General features: G+C 37.3%; 1 protein-coding gene across 5 annotated transcripts in view; it reads right to left on the bottom strand.

Annotated features, from left to right (window-relative positions):
• The window catches only part of CMTR1 (cap methyltransferase 1), a 63,699-nt gene extending 45,410 nt beyond the window's left edge, over nucleotides 1–18,289 (bottom strand). Inside the window, exons 1-4 of one of the 5 annotated variants that reach the window (XM_051996791.1) lie at nucleotides 18,136–18,289; nucleotides 17,417–17,573; nucleotides 17,134–17,297; nucleotides 15,580–15,717 (exon numbers count right to left, since the gene is read on the bottom strand). In XM_051996791.1, coding sequence (XP_051852751.1) covers nucleotides 15,580–15,712 — 133 coding nt within the window. In that variant the 5' untranslated portion in view covers nucleotides 15,713–15,717; nucleotides 17,134–17,297; nucleotides 17,417–17,573; nucleotides 18,136–18,289. The other 4 variants (XM_051996793.1, XM_051996792.1, XM_051996789.1 and 1 more) reach the window with 4 other exon arrangements.
• Nucleotides 18,290–19,607: the final 1,318 nt, after the last annotated feature.

Below are 19,607 nucleotides of genomic sequence, written 5' to 3'. Positions count from 1 at the left end.
ATTATTTTGCTATAAGAAACAAGGAAACTGATTATTTCAAAGATATGCAGAAAGATTTGTATAAATGAAAACAGTTAAATGAACAAAATCAGAATAATAATTTATGTTAAAACAATACTATAAAAGCATTTTCAAAAATTTTTATAAACTGATAAAGATCAACTAAGAACAATGTCTACAATAACATTATAGATACAAACTTTAAAAGCTGTAAAAACTATGATCAACACAAGTGATTATTCATAATTTCAGAGGATCATCCTATTAGCAGAGAAGTGGTGGACTCAGGGTGCAGAATTAGACAAATACTTTCTTTAATATGGCCAATGAAAGAATTTCTTTGTATTTCTTTTTGAATAAGGTAGAAAATGAGATGGGGACAAAAATAGGTTTATTAATTTTAAAAGTTATACAATAAAAACAAAAAATAAATGGCTAAAAAAATTTTAATTTCTTGAAATGAAATAAGTAGTATAAACCATAAAATTGTGTATAAAGAGAAAGAGTGGGAAATAAGATAATGTGTGTATACATGATTCCCTTTTCAAACAGCTAAGGAAAGCTGTTTGGTCAACAAATTTCTTATATTGGCCACCAGGTGGCACTGCAAACTAAATTAGCTTGGGGGTGAAGTGGAGAGAGAAAAATTAATTAACAAGCATTTATTTATGTGACCTAAGGGGTGAAGGAGAAGGAAAGGAAGAGACAATGTAACCACTATTCTTATAAGCACACATACATGAAACATTTTAACAAGACAATACATGAATGTCCACATATATGGTTTGTTTTGTTTCACTTAGAAGTGCTATGACAATCTCAGCAGGAAACACTGCAGAGGGTGCTGTCAGAACTGGACAGCCTTTATTAAGCATTCCCTGGGAACAGTCATTTAACTTAAACTGTCTCTTTGAGATATTTCCCTTCATAATATCTAGAGTCTTGAAACTCAAGAGGCTGGAGGACAAAGATTGAAGGCTTGAATCCTAGTAACAAATGGCATCAATCTTAATTATACATATAGTATCTCTAGAGACAGACCAGAAAGTAGCCCAGAAAGATGATACCAACAATGTCAATGATGATGATGAAAACCACTATGACTCAGTCAACAACCCTTAGGCCAATACTCTCCCATCTTTCTCCATCAGTCTATTTTATCTTCAATTTCTCTTACTCTAATGGCTCTTCTGCTGCCTAGAAAATGTCCAGTGTCCCTCAACTATTAAAAAAAAAAAACCTTCATTCAAACTGATCAGCTCCTCAAGCTTTCATCCTATATTCTCTCCTCATTTTTTAGCCAAACTCTTAAAAAGAAAACTTGTCTATATTCTTTTTATCTCCACTTCTTCTTCTTTGAACCTTTGTAATGCAGTTTCCATCCTCAAAGAATTGTAAAGTTGGAAGAGATTTTAGATCATCTAAAGCCCAAACCCCTTATTTTACTGATGAGAAAACAGGGAGGTAAAGTGACTTGTCTGAAGTCAGTTATTAAAGTGGCAGTGTTAGTATTCAAACTCAAGTCACCTGACCCCAAAAACTCAACTGAAAATGTCTTCTCCAAAGTTACCAAACATATGAAAAGCACTTTGCAGCATTAAACTACATATAAATGTTGGATCTCAATATCTCAATGATAAAAAGGTCTTAGTGTTTATCCTTCTAGATCTCTCTATTTGACCGTCCACAATAGATGTCTTTATCTTCCTTTCTCTAAACTCCCTACAGTCTGACTTCTAATGTATCATTCAATTGGACCTACTCTCTCCAAAGTTACTAATGATCTCTTAATTGCCCAATCCAATGGCCTGTTCTGAATTCTCATCCTTCTTGACCTCTCTCTTTTTGCAACTTCTTCCATTACCCTCTTCTTGATATACCCTTCTCCCTAGGTTTGTGTGACGCTGCTCTCTCCTGGTTCTCCTCCTATTTAATGGTTCCTCTGTCTCCTCTGTTGTAATTTCATCCATATCATACCCAGTAACAGCAATAATACCCCACAGTTCTGTTCTGGACTTTTTCTATACATACTATTTCATTTGGTAATCACATCAGCTCCTATAGTTTCAATTGTGTCTATACAGATGACTCTCAAATCTACTTCTCTAGTTCTAGCCTTTTTCCAGATTTATATCTCCAACTGATTTAGACATCTAGAATTAGATGTTCCATACACATCTTAAACCCAACATGTCAAAACTTAATTTGTTGTTTGGCTTATAAAGCCCTTCATAACTTGGCCCCTTCCTGCCTTTCCAGTTTTCTTACATCTTACTTCCCTTATGTACTCTAAAACCCAGCAAAACTGGCCCCTGCCTGTTCTTCAAACATAACTCCATTTCCTGACTCTACACTTTTTCACCAGCTATGTCCCACACCTCACACACTCTCTCTCTTCCTTTCTACTTCCTAGCTTCCCCAGCTTCTTTCAAATCAGGGCCTCTTCATCTCAATGTGTTCTCTCTTAAACTACTTTATCTTTACCCAGTTTATCCTGTACAGATCTTCTTTATACATAGTTATTTGTGTATTGTTTCCCCCACTAAACTATGAGTTTGATAGCAGGGAGTCTTTTGCTTTTCTTTAGGTTTCCAATGTTCAGCACAATGTTTTGTACAAAGAAAGTGAATCAACAAATGCTAGTTGATTGAGCCTCTCTCCTTGATCCTAGAGAGTTTTTGTGGCATAGCTGTCTCCTGGTTCTCCTATCTGATGAGTTATCTATCTGATTTACCTATCTGATCATTCCCCAATTTCCTTTGATGGATCACCATCCAGGTTCTTCTCCCTTCCTGTGAGTAGATCCCAAAACTCTGCTGTAAGTCTTCTCTCTCAGAGATCTCATCACTCCTATGGGTTCCATTTTCTAATCCAATGAATCAAAGACAGCTGCTATGTCCAATTCTAGTCTCTCTAGAGATTGTCATAAAATATCAACTGTCTTTTGGATTTCCCATTAGACATTCAAATCCATCACATCACAAATGCAACATTTCCAGAACGGAACTTATTATCTTTCCTCCCCAAAACACCCTTCTTCTGAACTTATCTATTTCTGTTAAGAACATCATCAGAGCTATCCTCAATTTTTCATTTTCATTGAACATACACACACACTCACTCTCCATCAGTTGCCACACCTTGTTGCTTCTACCTTTATAACATCTCCTGAATTCATCCTTTTCATTCCACTAACAGACACCATCTTAGTTGATATCTCCTTTCCCCTTTCCAATCCATCTTCTCTACAGTTGCCAAAGTGCCATTTCTAAAGCATGTCTTTTGATCCTCAAAATCACATCATTTCACTTCTCAAAAAAGCCCAGTGGCTCTCTACTCTCTATATTTGATCATAGACAATGATAAAATACAAATTATTCTGTCATTTTAAACCCTTTATGACCCTAGCCAAGTTTTCCAGACTTATTACACCTTGATAGACTCTATAATGGAGCCAAATTGATCTCCTTGTTCTTGTCCAAACACAACATTACATCTGATCCTGTGCTTTTGCAGAGGCGAGCCCCTATGTCTAGAATATACTCCCTCCTAAGTAGAAGAATTCAAGCTTCCTTCATTGCTCAATTCAAGTACCACCTTCTACATAAGGCCTCTCTTAATTCTTCTAATTATTGATAGGAGATATCAATACAGCCCAGATAAGTATATAGTTACCGTATATAGATTTTGTACTCAATTATACATGTACATGTTGCTTCTGTCCCCAATATCCAACAAAAAAAGTGTAATCTCCTTAAGGATAAGGATTGTTTCATTGGTTATACATACATACATATATATGTTACATATATATATGTATGTATGTATATGTATACACACACACACACACACACACACACACACACACACACATATATATATACCCAGTGTGTACATATAGCAGGCACTTAATGTGGGTTGCATTGACTGAATTTTCTATCCATAGTTTAAATAGGTAAGTAAATAAGTTTCAAATGGGGAAATGGAAGGAAGAGAGGAGAGAAGAACATTATCATAGGAGAAGATTGGACAAAAACATTCTTTCAAAAAGGGAATCTTTAAAAAAAAAAAAAAAAAAAAAAAGGTAGATAAGTTAATTTTAAAATCCTAAGTAAAAGAATAGCTAGATGGTACAGCACCAGCCCTGAAGGCCGAAGGCCCTCAGTTCAAAGCTAGCCTCTCAGACACTTGATATTTCCTAGCTATGTGTTTCTATGTGCCTCTTGGCCAAGACACTTAAACCCCAATTGCTTTATCCCCCACAAAAAAAATCCTAAGTAAAATTCAGATTGAAATTTCAGCATGAGAAGCCTCAATCTGACTTATTCCAATTCTCAATGAAGAAGCTCCTCCCAATAGCCACCAATATCCCTTCTTAGAGAACATATCTATTTATCTGCAATGATTTACATATAGTAGGACCTGTAATAAAACTTGGTGAATTTAACTTAACTGGCTAAAAGGACATACAAGTCACAAATTGGAACTCAGTGACTTAGGGGAAATAATCTGGTTCCTTTCTTTTTTTTTTTTCCATTTCCTAATTATAACTTTTTATTGACAGAACCCATGCCTGGGTAATTTTTTACAACATTATCCCTTGCACTCACTTCTGTTCCAACTTTTCCCCTCCCTCCCTCTACCTCCTCCCCCAGATGGCAAGCAGTCTTATACATGTTTAATATGGCACAGTATATCCTAGGTACAATATATGTATGCAGAACCAAATAGTTCTCTTGTTGCACAGGGAGAATTGGATTCAGAAGGTAAAAATAACCCAGGAAGAAAAACAAAAATGCAAACAGTTTATATTCATTTCCCAGTGTTCTTTCTTTGGGTGTAGCTGCTTCTGTCCATAATTGAACAACTGAAACTGAGTTAGATCTCTTTGTCAAAGAAATCCACTTCCACCAGAATACATCCTCATATAGTATTGTTGTTGAAGTATATATTGATCTCCTGGTTCTGCTCATTTCACTCAGCATCAGTTCATGTAAATCTCTCCAGGCTTTTCTGAAATCATCCTGCTGGTCATTTCTTACAGAATAATAATATTCCATAACATTCATATACCACAATTTGCCCAGCCATATTCCAATTGATGGGCATCCATTCAATTTCCAGTTTTTAGCCATTACAAACAGGGCTGCCACAAACATTTTGGCACATACAGGTCCCTTTCCCTTCTTTAGTAGCTCTTTGGGGTATAAGTCCAATCTGGTTCCTTTCTAAAGAAATCTTCAAAAGCAAAGATTCTTGAAGGTAAATGAGTAAGCTAGAAAGCTGTCACTCAGCCATCATCATCAGTTACACCACCATACCCCAATACTGTACAAAGAATGCAATCCCTTGGAACGTCAATGTACCCAGAGATGGCAAATGACCTCAATTAAATTCTCATATTGTAAGGACCTAGAATGCAAAACAAGCTCCTTTGATCCTGCACTATCAGTAATCCTCTACTTCTGATGGACCAGGAGATATGACTGAGTCCTTAAATAACATCACCAGTATTTTTCTAAAGGAGAACACTGAGTAGAATCTTAGATGAGAAGAAACTATTTTGTACAAGTTATTAAGTTCCAAAATTCTTGCTTCTTTTATTCAGCTATCTAGGTATCTGTGTGGCTGTTTTGTAAAATAGGAAAACTTAAATAGGAAAAACCTAACTTCTTTCTAAACTCAAGTTGAAAAAAGGAGGCAGATGTTTTAGCAACTCTTTTTGTAGTGGCAAGGAACTGGAAATTGAGTGGATGTCCATTAGTTCGGGAATGGCTGAATAAGTTATAGTATGTGAAGATAATAGAATATTATTGTTCTAGAAGAAATGATGAGCAGAATGATTTCAAAAAAACTTGGAAAGACCTATATGAACTGATGCTGATGCTGAGTAAAGTAAGTAAAACCAAGAGAACAATGTACACAATAACAACAAGATTATGTGATGATTAATTCTGATGAACCTAACTCCTCTAAACAATGAAGACTGAATGTGGGATTAAAGCATAGTATTTTCACCTTTTTGTTTGTTTTTTTCTTTTCTCATAGTCCCCTTTTTGGTCTTATTTTTCTTACAAAACATAACAATTCACCCAGAATCAAAGGAAATGGACACAGATAAATGTCAATAGATGTCCAGGACCCCTGTCATTTTGAGAGCTCAGTGTTCAATCATTTTTTTCAGTCATGTATGACATTTCATGATTCCATTTGGGGGTTTTTTGGTAGAAAGAAACTGGAGTGGTTTGCCATTTCCTTTTTCAATTTACTTTATAGATAAGGAACTGAGGCAAATAAGATTAAATGACTTCTCTAGGATCAAAAAAATTTGAACTCAGGAACATAACTTTTCCTAGTCTCAAGTCCAGCACTCTATCTGCTGTACCACCTAACTGCCCCTTAAAGCTCAGAGTATCTTTACACAAATGATTTAACAAATTTTGCCTTGCTTTTATAATACTCTTGCGTCAAAGAAAATGAAGAAACTGAAGTCTAAAGGGTTAACAGGTTGTAAGCAAAGCACTGCTACAGAAGAGCAAGACACCAGACCAAAAATGAGTCATATTATATTATGGAATATTATTGTTCGGTAAGAAATGACCAACAGGATGATTTCAGAAAGGCCTGGAGAGACTTACATGAACTGATGCTGAGTAAAACGAGCAGGGCCAGGAGATCATTATCTACTTCAACAACAATACTATGTGATGATCAATTCTGATGGGCCTGGCCATCTTCAGCAATGAGATGAACCAAATGAGTTCCAATGGAGCAGTAATGAACTAAACCAGCTATGCCCAGCGGAAGAACTCTGGGAGATGACTAAGAACCATTACATTGAATTCCCAATCCCTATATCTTTGCCTGCCTGCATTTTGGATTTCCTTCACAAGCTAATTATACAATATTTCAGAGTCCGATTCTTTTTGTACAGCAAAATAACGGTTTAGTCATGTATACTTATTGTGTATCTAATTTATACTTTAATATATTTAACATTTACTGGTCATCCTGCCATCTAGGGGAGGGGGTGGGGGGAAGGAAGGGAAAAATTGGAACAAAAGGTTTGGCAATTATCAATGCTGTAAAATTACCCATACATATAACTTGTAAATAAAAAGCTATGAAAAAAAATAATAATAATAAAAAATAAAATTCAAAATAAACTTTTTTTTTTTAAATGAGTTATATTTATTCTGATATACTTAAAATACCACCTCCTTCTACCAATGCCATCCCTCAGTCTTTGGGAGTTCTTTGATCTATGGATAAGACTCTTTCTTGGTTTTTTTTTTACAGCATCTGACAGTAAACTCAGAAGCACAATGTTCAACCTGATACAACCTAAGATGAAGGAAATCTGATTGTCAAATCAGTTTTGAAATCTATACAAACACTGACAACTACTTTGCCCAGTAATCTTTTTTATTTAGTTTTTTTATTTCTTTATTTTTTATTTTTTAATAACTTTGTATTGATAGAACCCATGCCAGGGTAATTTTTTACAGCATTATCCCTTGCATTCAATTCTGTTCCGATTTTTCCCCTCCCTTTCTCCACTCCCTCCCCCAGATGGCAAGCAGTCCTTTACATGTTAAATAGGTTGCAGTATATCCTAGACACAATATATGTGTGCAGAACCAAACAGTTCTCTTATTGCACAGGGAGAATTGGATTCAGAAGGTATAAATAACCCGGGAAGAAAAACAAAAATGCAAACAGTTTATATTCATTTCCCAGTGTTCTTTCTTTGGGTGTAGCTGCTTCTGTCCATCCTTGATCAACTGAAACTGAATTAGCTCTTTTTATCGAAGAGATCCACTTCCATCAGAATACATCCTCAAACAGTATCATTGTTGAGGTATATAATGATCTCCTGGTTCTGCTCATTTCACTTAGCATCAGTTCATGTAAGTCTCTCCAGGCCTCTCTGGTCTGGTCATTTCTTACAGAACAATAATATTCTATAACGTTCATATACCACAATTTACTCAACCATTCTCCAATTGATGTTGCCCAGAAATCTTTAAGCTAAGTGCTATACAGAAGTTTCCCACCTTTCTTAATGCTTTCTTTTTTTCTCACCTTCGAATTACTATCTCACAAATGACTTCAAAGCCAATGTGTCAACCTTAATCAGATGATAAGAATATCTGATTAGAATTCAGAAGCAAAGAAAAGATGAGGGCACAGAAATCATTTGAGAATATGCTGTCTCATATGTTATCTCATTATATAGGGACACATTTTGATTAGGCTATAGTTTTAGAAATGGAACAAGGTCTTATCTAATCTAAGGGATTTTTTAAAATACTTTGTTTTTATTAAAGCTTTTTATTTTCAAAACATATGCATGAGTAATTTTCAACATTCACCCTTGCAAAACCTTGTGTTTCAAATTTTTTCCCTTCCTTCCCTCTACCCTCTCCCCTAAATGACAAGTAATCCAATATATGTTAAACATATGCAATTCTTCTATACATATTTCTACAATTATCATGCTGCACAAGAAAAATCAGATCAAAAAGGAAAAAAATGAGAAACAAAATTAAATGCAAGCAAACAACAAAAAAAGATGAAAATGCCATGATCCACACTCAGTTCCTATAATCTTTTCTCTGGATGTAGATGGCTCTATTCATCACAAGACTGTTGGAAGTGGCCTGAATCATCTCACTGTTGAGAAGAGCCACATCCATCAGAATTGACCACTGTATTATTTTGTTGTTGCTGTGTACAATTAGCTCCTGGTTCTGCTCATTTCACTTAGCATCAGTTCATGTCACTCCAGGCCTCAGTGGCCTGAATCATCTCACTGTTGAGAAGAGCCACATCCATCAGAATTGACTACTGTATTATTTTGTTGTTGCTGTGTACAATTAGCTCCTGGTTCTGCTCATTTCACTTAGCATCAGTTCATGTCACTCCAGGCCTCTCTGAAATCATCCTGCTGTTTATGTCGTATAGAACAGTAATATCCCATAACATTCATATACCATAACTTATTCATCCATTGTCCAAGTGATGAGCATCACTCAGTTTCCAATTTCTTGCCACTACAAAAAGGGCTGCCACATTTTTGGACGTGTGGGTCCCTTTCTCCCCTTTATGATCTCTTTGGGAAATAAGCCCAGTAGAAATACTACTGGATCAAAGGGTATGCACAGTTTGATAATTTTTTGAGCATAGTTCCAAATTGCTCTCCAGTATGACTGGATAAGTTCACAGGTTTACCAACAATTTGTGTCCCAGTTTTCCCACATTCCTCCACTGTTCATCATTATCTTTTTCAGTCTAAGAAGTATATAGTGATACCTCAGATATTTCTTAATTCACATTTCTCTGATCAATTGTGATTTAGACCACCTTTTCATGTGATTAGAAATGGTTTCAATTTCTTCATCTGATAACTGTTCATATCCTTTGACCATTTATCAAGTGAAGAATGGCTTGAAATCTTATCAATTTGCATCAATTCTCTATATATTTTAGAAATGAGGCCTTTATCAGAACACTTGAATGTTTTCTCAGTTTAATGCTTCCCTTCTAATCTTGTCTGCATTGGTTTTATTTGTACAAAAACTTTTAAACTTAATATAATTAAAATTATCTATTTTGTATTCAGTAATATATTCCAGTTCTTTTTTGGCCAAAAATTCCTTCCTTTTCCACAAATCTGAGATGTAAACTATCCTTTGTCTTCTAATTTATTTATAATATCACTCTTATTAATCTAAATCACAAACCCATTTCAATCTTATCTTGGTATATGGTGTTATAAGTGTGGGTCAATATCTAGTTTCTTCCATACTAATTTCCAAATTTCTTAGCAGTTTTTGTCAAAGAGTGAGTTCTTACACCAAAAGCTGGGGCCTTTGAGTTTGTCAAACACTAGGTTATTATAGTCATTATTATTTTGTCTTGTGAACCTAACCTGTTCCACTGATCAACTATTTCTTAGCCAGTACCAAATGGTTTTGATGACTGCTGCTGTCTAGCACAGCTAGGCTACCTTCATTGGCATTTCTGTTCATTAATTCTCTTGAAATTCTTGATCTTTTGTTCTTCCAGATGTTTTTATTTTTTCTAGATTTATAAAATAATTTCTTGAAAGTTTGATTGGTATGGCATTAAATAAGTAGATTAATTTATGTAGTATTGTCATTTTTATTATATTTGCTCAACCTATCCACAAGCACTTGATATTTTTCCAATTGATTAAATCTGACTTTATTTGTGTGGAAAGTGTTTTATAATTGTGTTCCTGACTTTGTCTTGGCATGTAGACTCCCAAATATTTTATGTTACCTACAATTATTTTAAATGGAATTTCTCTTTGTAACTCTTGCTGTTGGACTTTGTTGGTAATGTATAAAAATGCTGATGATTTATATGGATTTACTTTATATCCTGCAACTCTGCTAAAAGTTGTTAATTGCTAAAGTTGTGAATTGTTTCTAGTAGTTTTTTAGTTCATTCTCTAAGATACATAAGAATATTATCATATCATCTGCAAAGAGTGATAATTTGGTTTCCTCATTACCTACTCTAAATTTCTTTAATCTCTTTTTCTTCTCTTATTGCCAAAGCTAACACTTCTAATACAATATTGAATAGTAATGGTGATAGTAGACAACTTAGTTTCCCCCTGATCTTATTGAGAATGGTTCCAGTTTATCCCCATTACATTAGATGCTTCCTAATGGCTTTAAATAGATGCTATCAATCATTTTAAAGAAAACTCCATTTATTTCTGTATTCTGTTTTTTAATAGTCTAAGGGTTCTTAACCTGGAATTCATGAACTTGTTTTATTTCTAATATTTTGGTGCCTTTATTTCAACATAACAGTATCCTTTATAATCTCATTTTTTGCACAATAAAAAACATTATTTTAAGAAAGAGTCTATAGGTTTCATCAGCCTGCCAAACGGGCCATTACCACAAAAATAGTTGGCATCATCCCCATCATTTTATAAATGAGAAAACTAAAACCCAGAACGATGAAGTGATTTGACTAAGGTCACTCAGTTATTTATACCTAGATTCTCTGACTCCAAATACAATGCTCTTTCCACATATACACCATGTATTTCACGTAGACCTCAATTGCTCAAATAAAATGCACATTCTAAGGACAAGCTCTATTTTCTACTTATTTGTATCTTCAAGAATACCAGACATAAGAGCAGTTTAATAAATACTTGTGATCTTCACTCAATAAGATCTTGGCACTACAACAACCATTCTTGGATGGCAGACAACTTGAGCATAGGTAGTACCCAAGGACCACCACTTCAAATTTCACTGCTCCATTCAATACCATCTAGTAAACACTAACATACATTGCTTGCTGCCTTTACCCACTCACTTGAAGGTTTCCTTTGGTGATGCTGAACATGCCCATTTTGCAGAACCTTTTCTGACAAGGGATGCTTCTCTCCCTTCTCCCCCTTCTCAGAAGCAGGCTCCATCTTTACTAGCTTTCACAGTGCAATCTGGAGAACAGGAATGTAGAGAATCAAAGACGAACTTCCACCTCTGGAGAAATCCCTGACAATCTGTCTGAGTCTGGAGAATGGAGCTTACTTGTTAAGAGCAGCATCACCGACCCTTTAGCGACCTGAAACAAGCACCACCCCACCACCAGGCAAGAACATAATGACCAATAAAGCCAACCAGATACCAAAAGTTGACACCAACCAGGTACTAAAAGTACCAAATGCTTTGGAAAAATAATTTGATCAAAGTGCTACAATAAATGAGAAAAACTAACTCAGCAGAATACTGCCAAGCCAAACAACACAAACAGTTTCTTAGGGATAGGCAAGAATTAGCACAAGTAACAAAATAAGTATTTGAAGATGACAGGAACCAAAGGAAAAGAGGACAAGTGTCATGACTGTAGCCAAAACCTAAGATCAGGTTTAGTTTACCTAGAATTGAAAAGAATTAAGCAAACACTATGAAAAGACAATTCTGCAATAAGGATATAAATCAATAGGAGTGATAAGTAAGGTTACTATATTAAAATCATTAATTTTGTCAAAAACTTGCCAGAGCTGGTTGGCAAGCTCATCTACCTCTCTAGAAGCTTGCCTGTTATAACTTATCAGAGAGTTTTTTAAATTATTTAAATTTTTCATTTAAAATAATTTCTCCTCTATTTGGAAGAAACCATAACTCTTAGGGCTCTATGGAGAAAGAGACAAGCTCACTTTAAAGCAAAGACAGATTTCCAAGCAAATACTTTCACAGAGCAATAGAACAAGATGGCAGAAATCCCAGGAATAAAAATTACTTCAACAACTCAAAGGAAAGGGCAACTCCTCCTACAATAATAATCACCAAGGTGAACAGCACATAGATAGAAAGAAGCAAATTATGGATTTTAATAAATGTCACATCCTAGCTTACAATCGCCGTGGAACAAAGTCATTCCTGTTCAAAGATTTCATCTCTCCTGTACACCAGACAAATAGCATCTCATTAAAGCAATTTAAAAAGATACCAATAAAGGAAGTTTTTGATTAAGGTCATGAATTTGGGGCTGACAGAAAAGCAATAGTTTCAGGGCAAATAACCCACTTAGGAAGAGACTAAATTTGGTTAAGTGGGAGGGGGAAATGAAAAGGGTTATCAGGTACAACAGGCAAATGCCATCATAATCTAAAGTTGTTACAGATGCAACAGACAGAAGCCCATATTCATGAGTGACATAATCAAAGTATGCAAGTGAAAAGACACTAATAAAAAGAAGCAAGAATTTCAGAGTTCTTGGTAATAATTTACCCATATAGGAGAATATCTCCTATATGTGTCTCCTTGTGTTTTATCTTTATCCCTGAGGGACTTTATTTCAGAGCAAATTTACAAGAAGTCATATTCTTGAAAATGTCTTAAAAGTTTTTCCTCAAGGGTCCTAGGAATTGATAGACAGAACTTTCTTTTTTTTTCCCCCCCCTGAGACATTTGGGTTAAGTGACTTGCCCAGGTCACATAGCTAGGAAGTGTTAAGAAACATCTAAGGCCAAATTTGAGCTCAGGTCTTCCTGACTTTAGGGCTGGTGCTCTAGCAACTGTATCAACTAGCTTTCCCCTGAGCTTTCCCTTTCTATCATTATATCTTTCCAAAGAGGAAATTCTAAGCTGGTAGCTGCTTCATTATCATTATGTTAAAAAGTTGATTTAAAAAAACTGACCTCAATATAAAGTAATTATAAATTACATTGATTTTGGGAAACAACAACAAATTATTCTAGACAGGAAAAAAAATTGATAAAAACCTGCATTTTTCTTATTCTCAGCATATAAATGAGGAAACACTTATATGCCTATATAGCATGTCCAACTAGAAATAATCAAAGGTCTGAGTTTGATACATAAACTTGTATAAATGTCCTACATGCAAACCTGCATACACATTCACAAACACACAGATGAGATAACTGTTTTCTAAAAAGCACTGTGAAGGCAAAGAATACAAAAGAATATGGAAGAGGAGTTTCAAAATCATTATGCAATATAAATCTTAAGCACAGATTAAAAACAATTTGTGGGAAAAGGTAAGACTTTCTAGAAAAAGAGATTGCTACTATTTCTTCTTCTAGGAGAGGCTGGGCTATATCACTCATGTGCTTTTCATTTGTCCAATTGCAATACTTGGGCAATAAGATTTGCTCAAGAAATGGAAAGGGTACTTAGTATTCTGGGACACAGCTTTTCTTTGATTTTTATCTCTGTATTAAGAGGATTTTTGGTACCTGTCCTGTTTTCTGCAAATGAACATGCAGCTGGTGGCTCTAAGTCTGTTGAAAAGACCCTGCCATTTGCCCCACTAATTCACCTTTGGACTATTCTATACACATAGAAGGAAGATTCAATTCATGACTGCAGGACAAGACATTAATTCCTAGAAGTCTTAAATTTATTGAGTAAAATTGAGAAGGGGCAGCTAGATGGCATAGTGGATAGATTGCCAGACCTAAAGTCAGGAAGACTCATCTTCCTACATTCAAATCTAGCCTCAGACTTATTAGCTATGTAACCTAACCCCTGGTAAGTAAGTCAACTAACTCTGTTGCCTCAGTTCCTCATCTATAAAATTAGCTAGAGAAGGAAATGGCAAACTATTCCAATATTTTTGCCCAAAAAACCTCAAAGGAAGTCATGAAGAGTCAGACACATTAAAACAACTGAACAATAACCAAAAAAAAAAAATTTTTTTTTAAAGGAAAGGAAAAAAATCTTAACAACTACATTTTCAGGAACCTTTTAATCTAACAGAGGCTCCTTGACTTTATTACAAACAGAAAAATCCTGTCCTTTGCACCAAAATGGGAACTAACACCTCTTTAACAAACATCAGTGCTCTCTTTAGAACCACACTTTAGTGCCCTGTCAACCTGGATAATGACCTCTCCTCTCTTCCTCCCAAATTCAGTAAGTCTGAATATCATTACTGACTTTTGGGAAAGAGGCAAAATTTCCTTCTCCTAAACTATCCATAGGACAAACTAAAGAAACACAAAGACTCTTTCTTTCTTCATTTACCAGTGCCAGCTGCAACACATAGAGCCTGTTCTCACTCATCCTGAAATTATCTTGATAGCACAAATGGCACACATATCTAGCTATACACATTACAGAGAAAAAAGAAAAATGTTCTTAATATGGACCATGGCCATACCAACTGCTTTATTATTTTTACAGCCTGTCAAGTTTTTCCTCTCTGGATTAGCTTCTCAGTAACATCTGAGAGAAAGTGCCCCTCATTTGGCCTACCACTTGTTAGTAAACTGTGTTTTCTACTATTCTCAACTGGTTCGTCACACCCTTTTGGTCACCAATCTGTTACCAAATTTCATTCCAATTTACCAGTGATTCAGGAGAGGATGCAAAACATGAATTTATTGGCAAGTGAAACCAAATACAAATGGGTTTCCTAATTTGTTTGATATTTGAGGTATATCCAGATACTATAAAATTCACAAAGAAAATGGAAGCTATAAAATTTGCAACCTTAAAAATGGACAAAGCAAAAGAGTAGTTCCAACCAGATCAGTGAGACACTTTGTACTAAATGCAATGAATGCAGTGCTGCTCCAATACTGTTTACCATTTTTAACTGTGACTTCGGGGAAATGGGTAAATAAATGTTAAAAGCTGAAAGAAATGAAGTCAGATCCCTGAAGCTAACCAGATTTCTTCCTCTCCCCAAAATCATCAATGACTACTAATGTGGATTTTATACACAATACTCAATGCTCATCACCACCTTAAGAAGGTCCAAGAGAGTAAAGTAAGAGTGTCCCCACTAGAAATTAACAGAACTCAAAACTGCTAATTCTTGAAAGAACTTTCAACTTAGACCTATAAAGGTAGGACTATGCTTCAATCAGGAGACTAGCAGCAGGAAAAAGAAGTCTATCTTCAGGCTTAAAAGAACTGATACTGCTTAATTCCTTCTCTTTCTAAACAACTAGCCCAGTTTTTCCACAAGAGATAATAGGCTGTAGATTTTCCAGTGCTCCCTCACTAGCGTTCCCAATGGTCAGGCTTCATATCATGGCAGCCTTACCTTGTGGGCCATGATTGCCAAAAGGAGGGGCTTCCTCATCAGATGTAGAACTGAGGGTCAAGCCCAGCTCAGCGGCTCTTTTCTTCTGCTTCTTCTGGGGGCTGCTAAACTCCCCTTCACCTCTTCTCTTCATTATCACTGCAACCACAAATGGCAGTTAATTTCTTCTGATTCAAAACCAGATAGGTTTTGATATCGTCTGGGAGCACAAACACATAAACCATATAAAGGACAAAATCTGACATTTCTGATCTTCCAGAGCCAACATTTCAGTGAACTTTCTTTAGCATGAACCTCAGAGAAGATGCCAGTTAAGATTTGGTTTTCATAAATAACTATTAGTTTTATGTGTATTTAAAAAAAACTTTTTTAATGCAATAATGATTGTAATGTCAACGTTGGGTTCTTGAGCCAAGCAATTACATTAACTCCCTATCTCCTAGGGGGTCATTATTCACATGAAGAGTTCATGTTTGCATACTATTGAATATGGCAATGGTACATTAGTATTTAATGGGTTAAGATGGATGATAAAGACAAACATATCTACTAACAGGAAGGGCTGTGCAAAAACATTTGAATAATCACTGTTATTTTTACTGGCAACTGATTGCTGGCTTCTTTCAATATGAGCTTAAGCACACAGAGGAGTTAGGAAACTTTTCTGACAGTAATAGCAACATTCTCTCCAATGGCTGGCTGGTTTAATGCCAATGATATAGAAAGCAAGTTCTTTGGAGATGAGGCTGGCACATAGCCAACTACACAAATGGCTAAGAAAATGGAAATAAGCACACATCAAGTCACTAGCATTTATTTACACAGGTACCAAGGGAAAAAATATCAGAGAGGAAAAGGGGTCAACGATATCTACATATATTAACAGAATGATCTTTATTAAAGAGAATACTGAATCTAACAAAGTGTAGTCCACAGATCCTAGTATTCTAGAAAGCCTTCCATATATCCAGTCAGATTCTTGGAAAAAAGGAAATTGAAGGTCAGGCATAAAGTCACAAAAGCTCCACACTTGGCAAAAGCAAAAGGCAGGGACCAAGTGGGAGCTGCAGGTCTTGGTCACAATGTATTATGTTTGGGAGAAGTGGCAGCAAACTAGTAGATGAGCAGACCACAGATCAGCTGTCACTTTCACTGATGCCATCTTCCAGAGCTCTGGATCAATTACTTTACTGTCTCTTACCCTGAGATTAGCCAGTTACAATCTCATTCCCTCATGGATATAAGACAGTTCTATTTTTTCACTTCGATGGTACAGATTTGGGGAAGGGGAGAGAGAAAGCAAGTAGAAATTAGGCCTGAAATGAGTAGTAAGAAGGGTAGAAACCCAAACATCACCCTAAATTCTAAAGGATGGAACATGGGAGGAGTGTGGTAATTGGGAATAATTCTGGGAATGGTACCTGTAGCACTGTCCCTCCCCACTTCCCCCAAGGATGTCAGGTGTTAAGGGGTTAACTGGGTGAAACTTCCCTCAACCACCTCGAAGGGCTCCAGGTGTGAAAGGAAGAAAAGCAGACCAGAACTGCTTCATACCTAGATCGGCGGTGGGGGATGTTTGAACAATAGAAATGATCTCAAAATTCTAGAACGTCAGGGCTGGGACTTCTGGAGCACATTTTATCCAATCTTCTCACTTTACAGAGAGGCGGCCTGAGGCCCAGCCAGAAAAGGCATGAAGGGCCTGGCTCTGTTACAGTCTGAGTGGAAAAAAGGAGCTTTTAATTCTAGCTAGACTATCGGAATGCTCAAAATCAACTCGTCTGGAAAATCTCAGGTTTCCATTTGGACCGTATTTCCCAATCCCTTTGCCACTCACCTCCTATTCCCAAAATAATGTGTAAGAAGAAAAAAAAAAAAAAAGATGCTTTGCCACGTCCACATGGAGTGTGAGTAGAGCATCCAAAGTGAGGGCAAAGGGGTGTGGGAAAGCCAGGCGAGGGTGGAGAGGTGCTTCCAGGAACAGAAGAGGGCCTCTGTGATCAAGGGAAAGCAGTTAAATGAAAGACATTGGGGAAGAGAAACGGAGGTGATGGGAGAAAGATGAAGCAGGGGGAAGAGGAAGAGAAGGACAAGAAGGAGGGGAGCGGAAGGGGATCAGGGGGAAAGAGGCCAGGAGGAGGGAGGGAGGGAGCAAGGAGACAGACAGAGGGAAGGGGAGGCGAGGAAACGGATAAGGGACTGAAGGCCAGGAGGAGATGGAATGAAGTAAAGAGAGGGGAAAGGGGACCATGAGAGAAAGGGAAGAGTAGGGCAAGAGGGGATGGAGGCCAGGAAGAGGGAGGGGACAAGGAGGGCGGGAGCAAGGAGACAAGGCAGGTGAGGAGAGGCGAAGGAGAGACCCCCGAGAGAGAAGGGGCCAGGAGGAGGAGGAGCACGGGAATCAGAAAGGAAGGCAGAAGGCGGGCGCCGTGCCCAGGCGGCGGAGGCGGGTCGGGAGAGCCGGGCCTCTCAGTCGGGCCGTTGTGAGCCAGAAGGCGAAGCCAAGCCCGCCCCGACTCCCTCCCGCCCTGGCCGCACCCGCGCTCCGGCACTCACGCTGCGGGGTGGGGGCGAGCTGCCGGGGCGGGGAGAGGGGGAAGGGGCGTCAGGCCGCCAGATCGCGCCACTGCCGCTGCAGCCGTAGCCGTAGCCGTCGCCGTCGCCGCCGCTCGGCCCCAGTTTCGTTTCCTCACAAAAGCCGCCCCCGTCGCGGGGTGACGTCACGCACCCGGTCTTGCTGCGGCAGCGGCGCCGTGTGATGACGTCACTGGAAATCTTGGGGCCCCTCCTTTTCCATAAATGATGCTAGTTCCCTTCTCCATGGCCTCCATCCAGTCAGGCTCCGTGGCCTCCTAATTCTCTCCTTACCTGAGACGCTCCCTCACCTCCTCAGCAAAGCAGCTAGGAGGGGCTGTTAAATCTGCAGTCAGGAAAATCTGAATTGAAATCCAGTCTCAGATGCTTACCTTGCGACTGGGCCAGTACGCCGTTGTCTGCCTCAGTTTCCTCAACTGGTTAAATGGTTATCACAATAAGACATCTCCCAGAGTTATTTTTAAGGATCAAATTGATGAGGTCAGAACCTGAGCTTGGAGAAGGAGGAAAAGGAAGACAGAGGCCACTTTTGCTTCTTCCTTTTATAAATTTTTTTTAAAGGTGTGAACTCAAAGGTTGACTCATCCTCCAAGAGAATGGGATTGTGGGTTCCTGACTTGTGTTCTCCCAAGTGTGAACTCCAATGAGTACATAAATACATTAGTGAGCTAGAGAACTTACTAAGTACTATGCTAAATTAGATAAGTGACTTAACACTTTGTAAGGATTCTAACAATAAATGATCAAAAGATATGAACAACTTTCAAATTAAATAAAGCTATTCTGTAGCCATATGAAAAAATGTTCTAACTCACTATTGATTGGAGACATGCAAATTAAAACAATTTTGAGGAACAATCTCTTACCTATTAGATTGGTTAATAGAAGAGAGGAGGAAAATGACAAGTGTTGGAGGGAATGTGGGGAAAAAATGATTTACGAATATACTGTTGATCTTTTGAACTGATTCAACCATTCTGTGGAACAATTTGGTATATGCCTAAAGAGCTATAAAAGCACGCATGCCCTTTGACTTAGCAATACTATTACTAGGTATATATCCCCATAGTGATTTTAAAAAACAACCAAAATGGAACAGCACCTATATGAACAAAAATGCTTTTTTGCAAGTTTTATCTGAGGGAAAAGAAATGGAAATTGAGGGGATGCCCATCAATTGAGGGATGGCTGAACAAATTATGTTATGTGATTATGATGGAATACTACAAATGATGAACAGGATGCTCTCAGAAAAACCTGGAAAGACTTCCATGAGCTGCTGCAAAGTGGAATGTACATGTACAAAGTAATAGCAATATTGTAAGAAGATCAACTATGAATGACTTTTCTGCAACATAAGACAACTCCAAATGACTTATGATGAAAAATGCTATCCATTCCAAAGAAAGAACTAATGGTATCTGAATATAGAT

Source organism: Antechinus flavipes, chromosome 4 (genome assembly GCF_016432865.1).
Source record: "Antechinus flavipes isolate AdamAnt ecotype Samford, QLD, Australia chromosome 4, AdamAnt_v2, whole genome shotgun sequence".
Lineage (NCBI taxonomy): Eukaryota > Metazoa > Chordata > Mammalia > Dasyuromorphia > Dasyuridae > Antechinus > Antechinus flavipes.
This window is presented reverse-complemented; position numbering and strand designations above follow the sequence as displayed.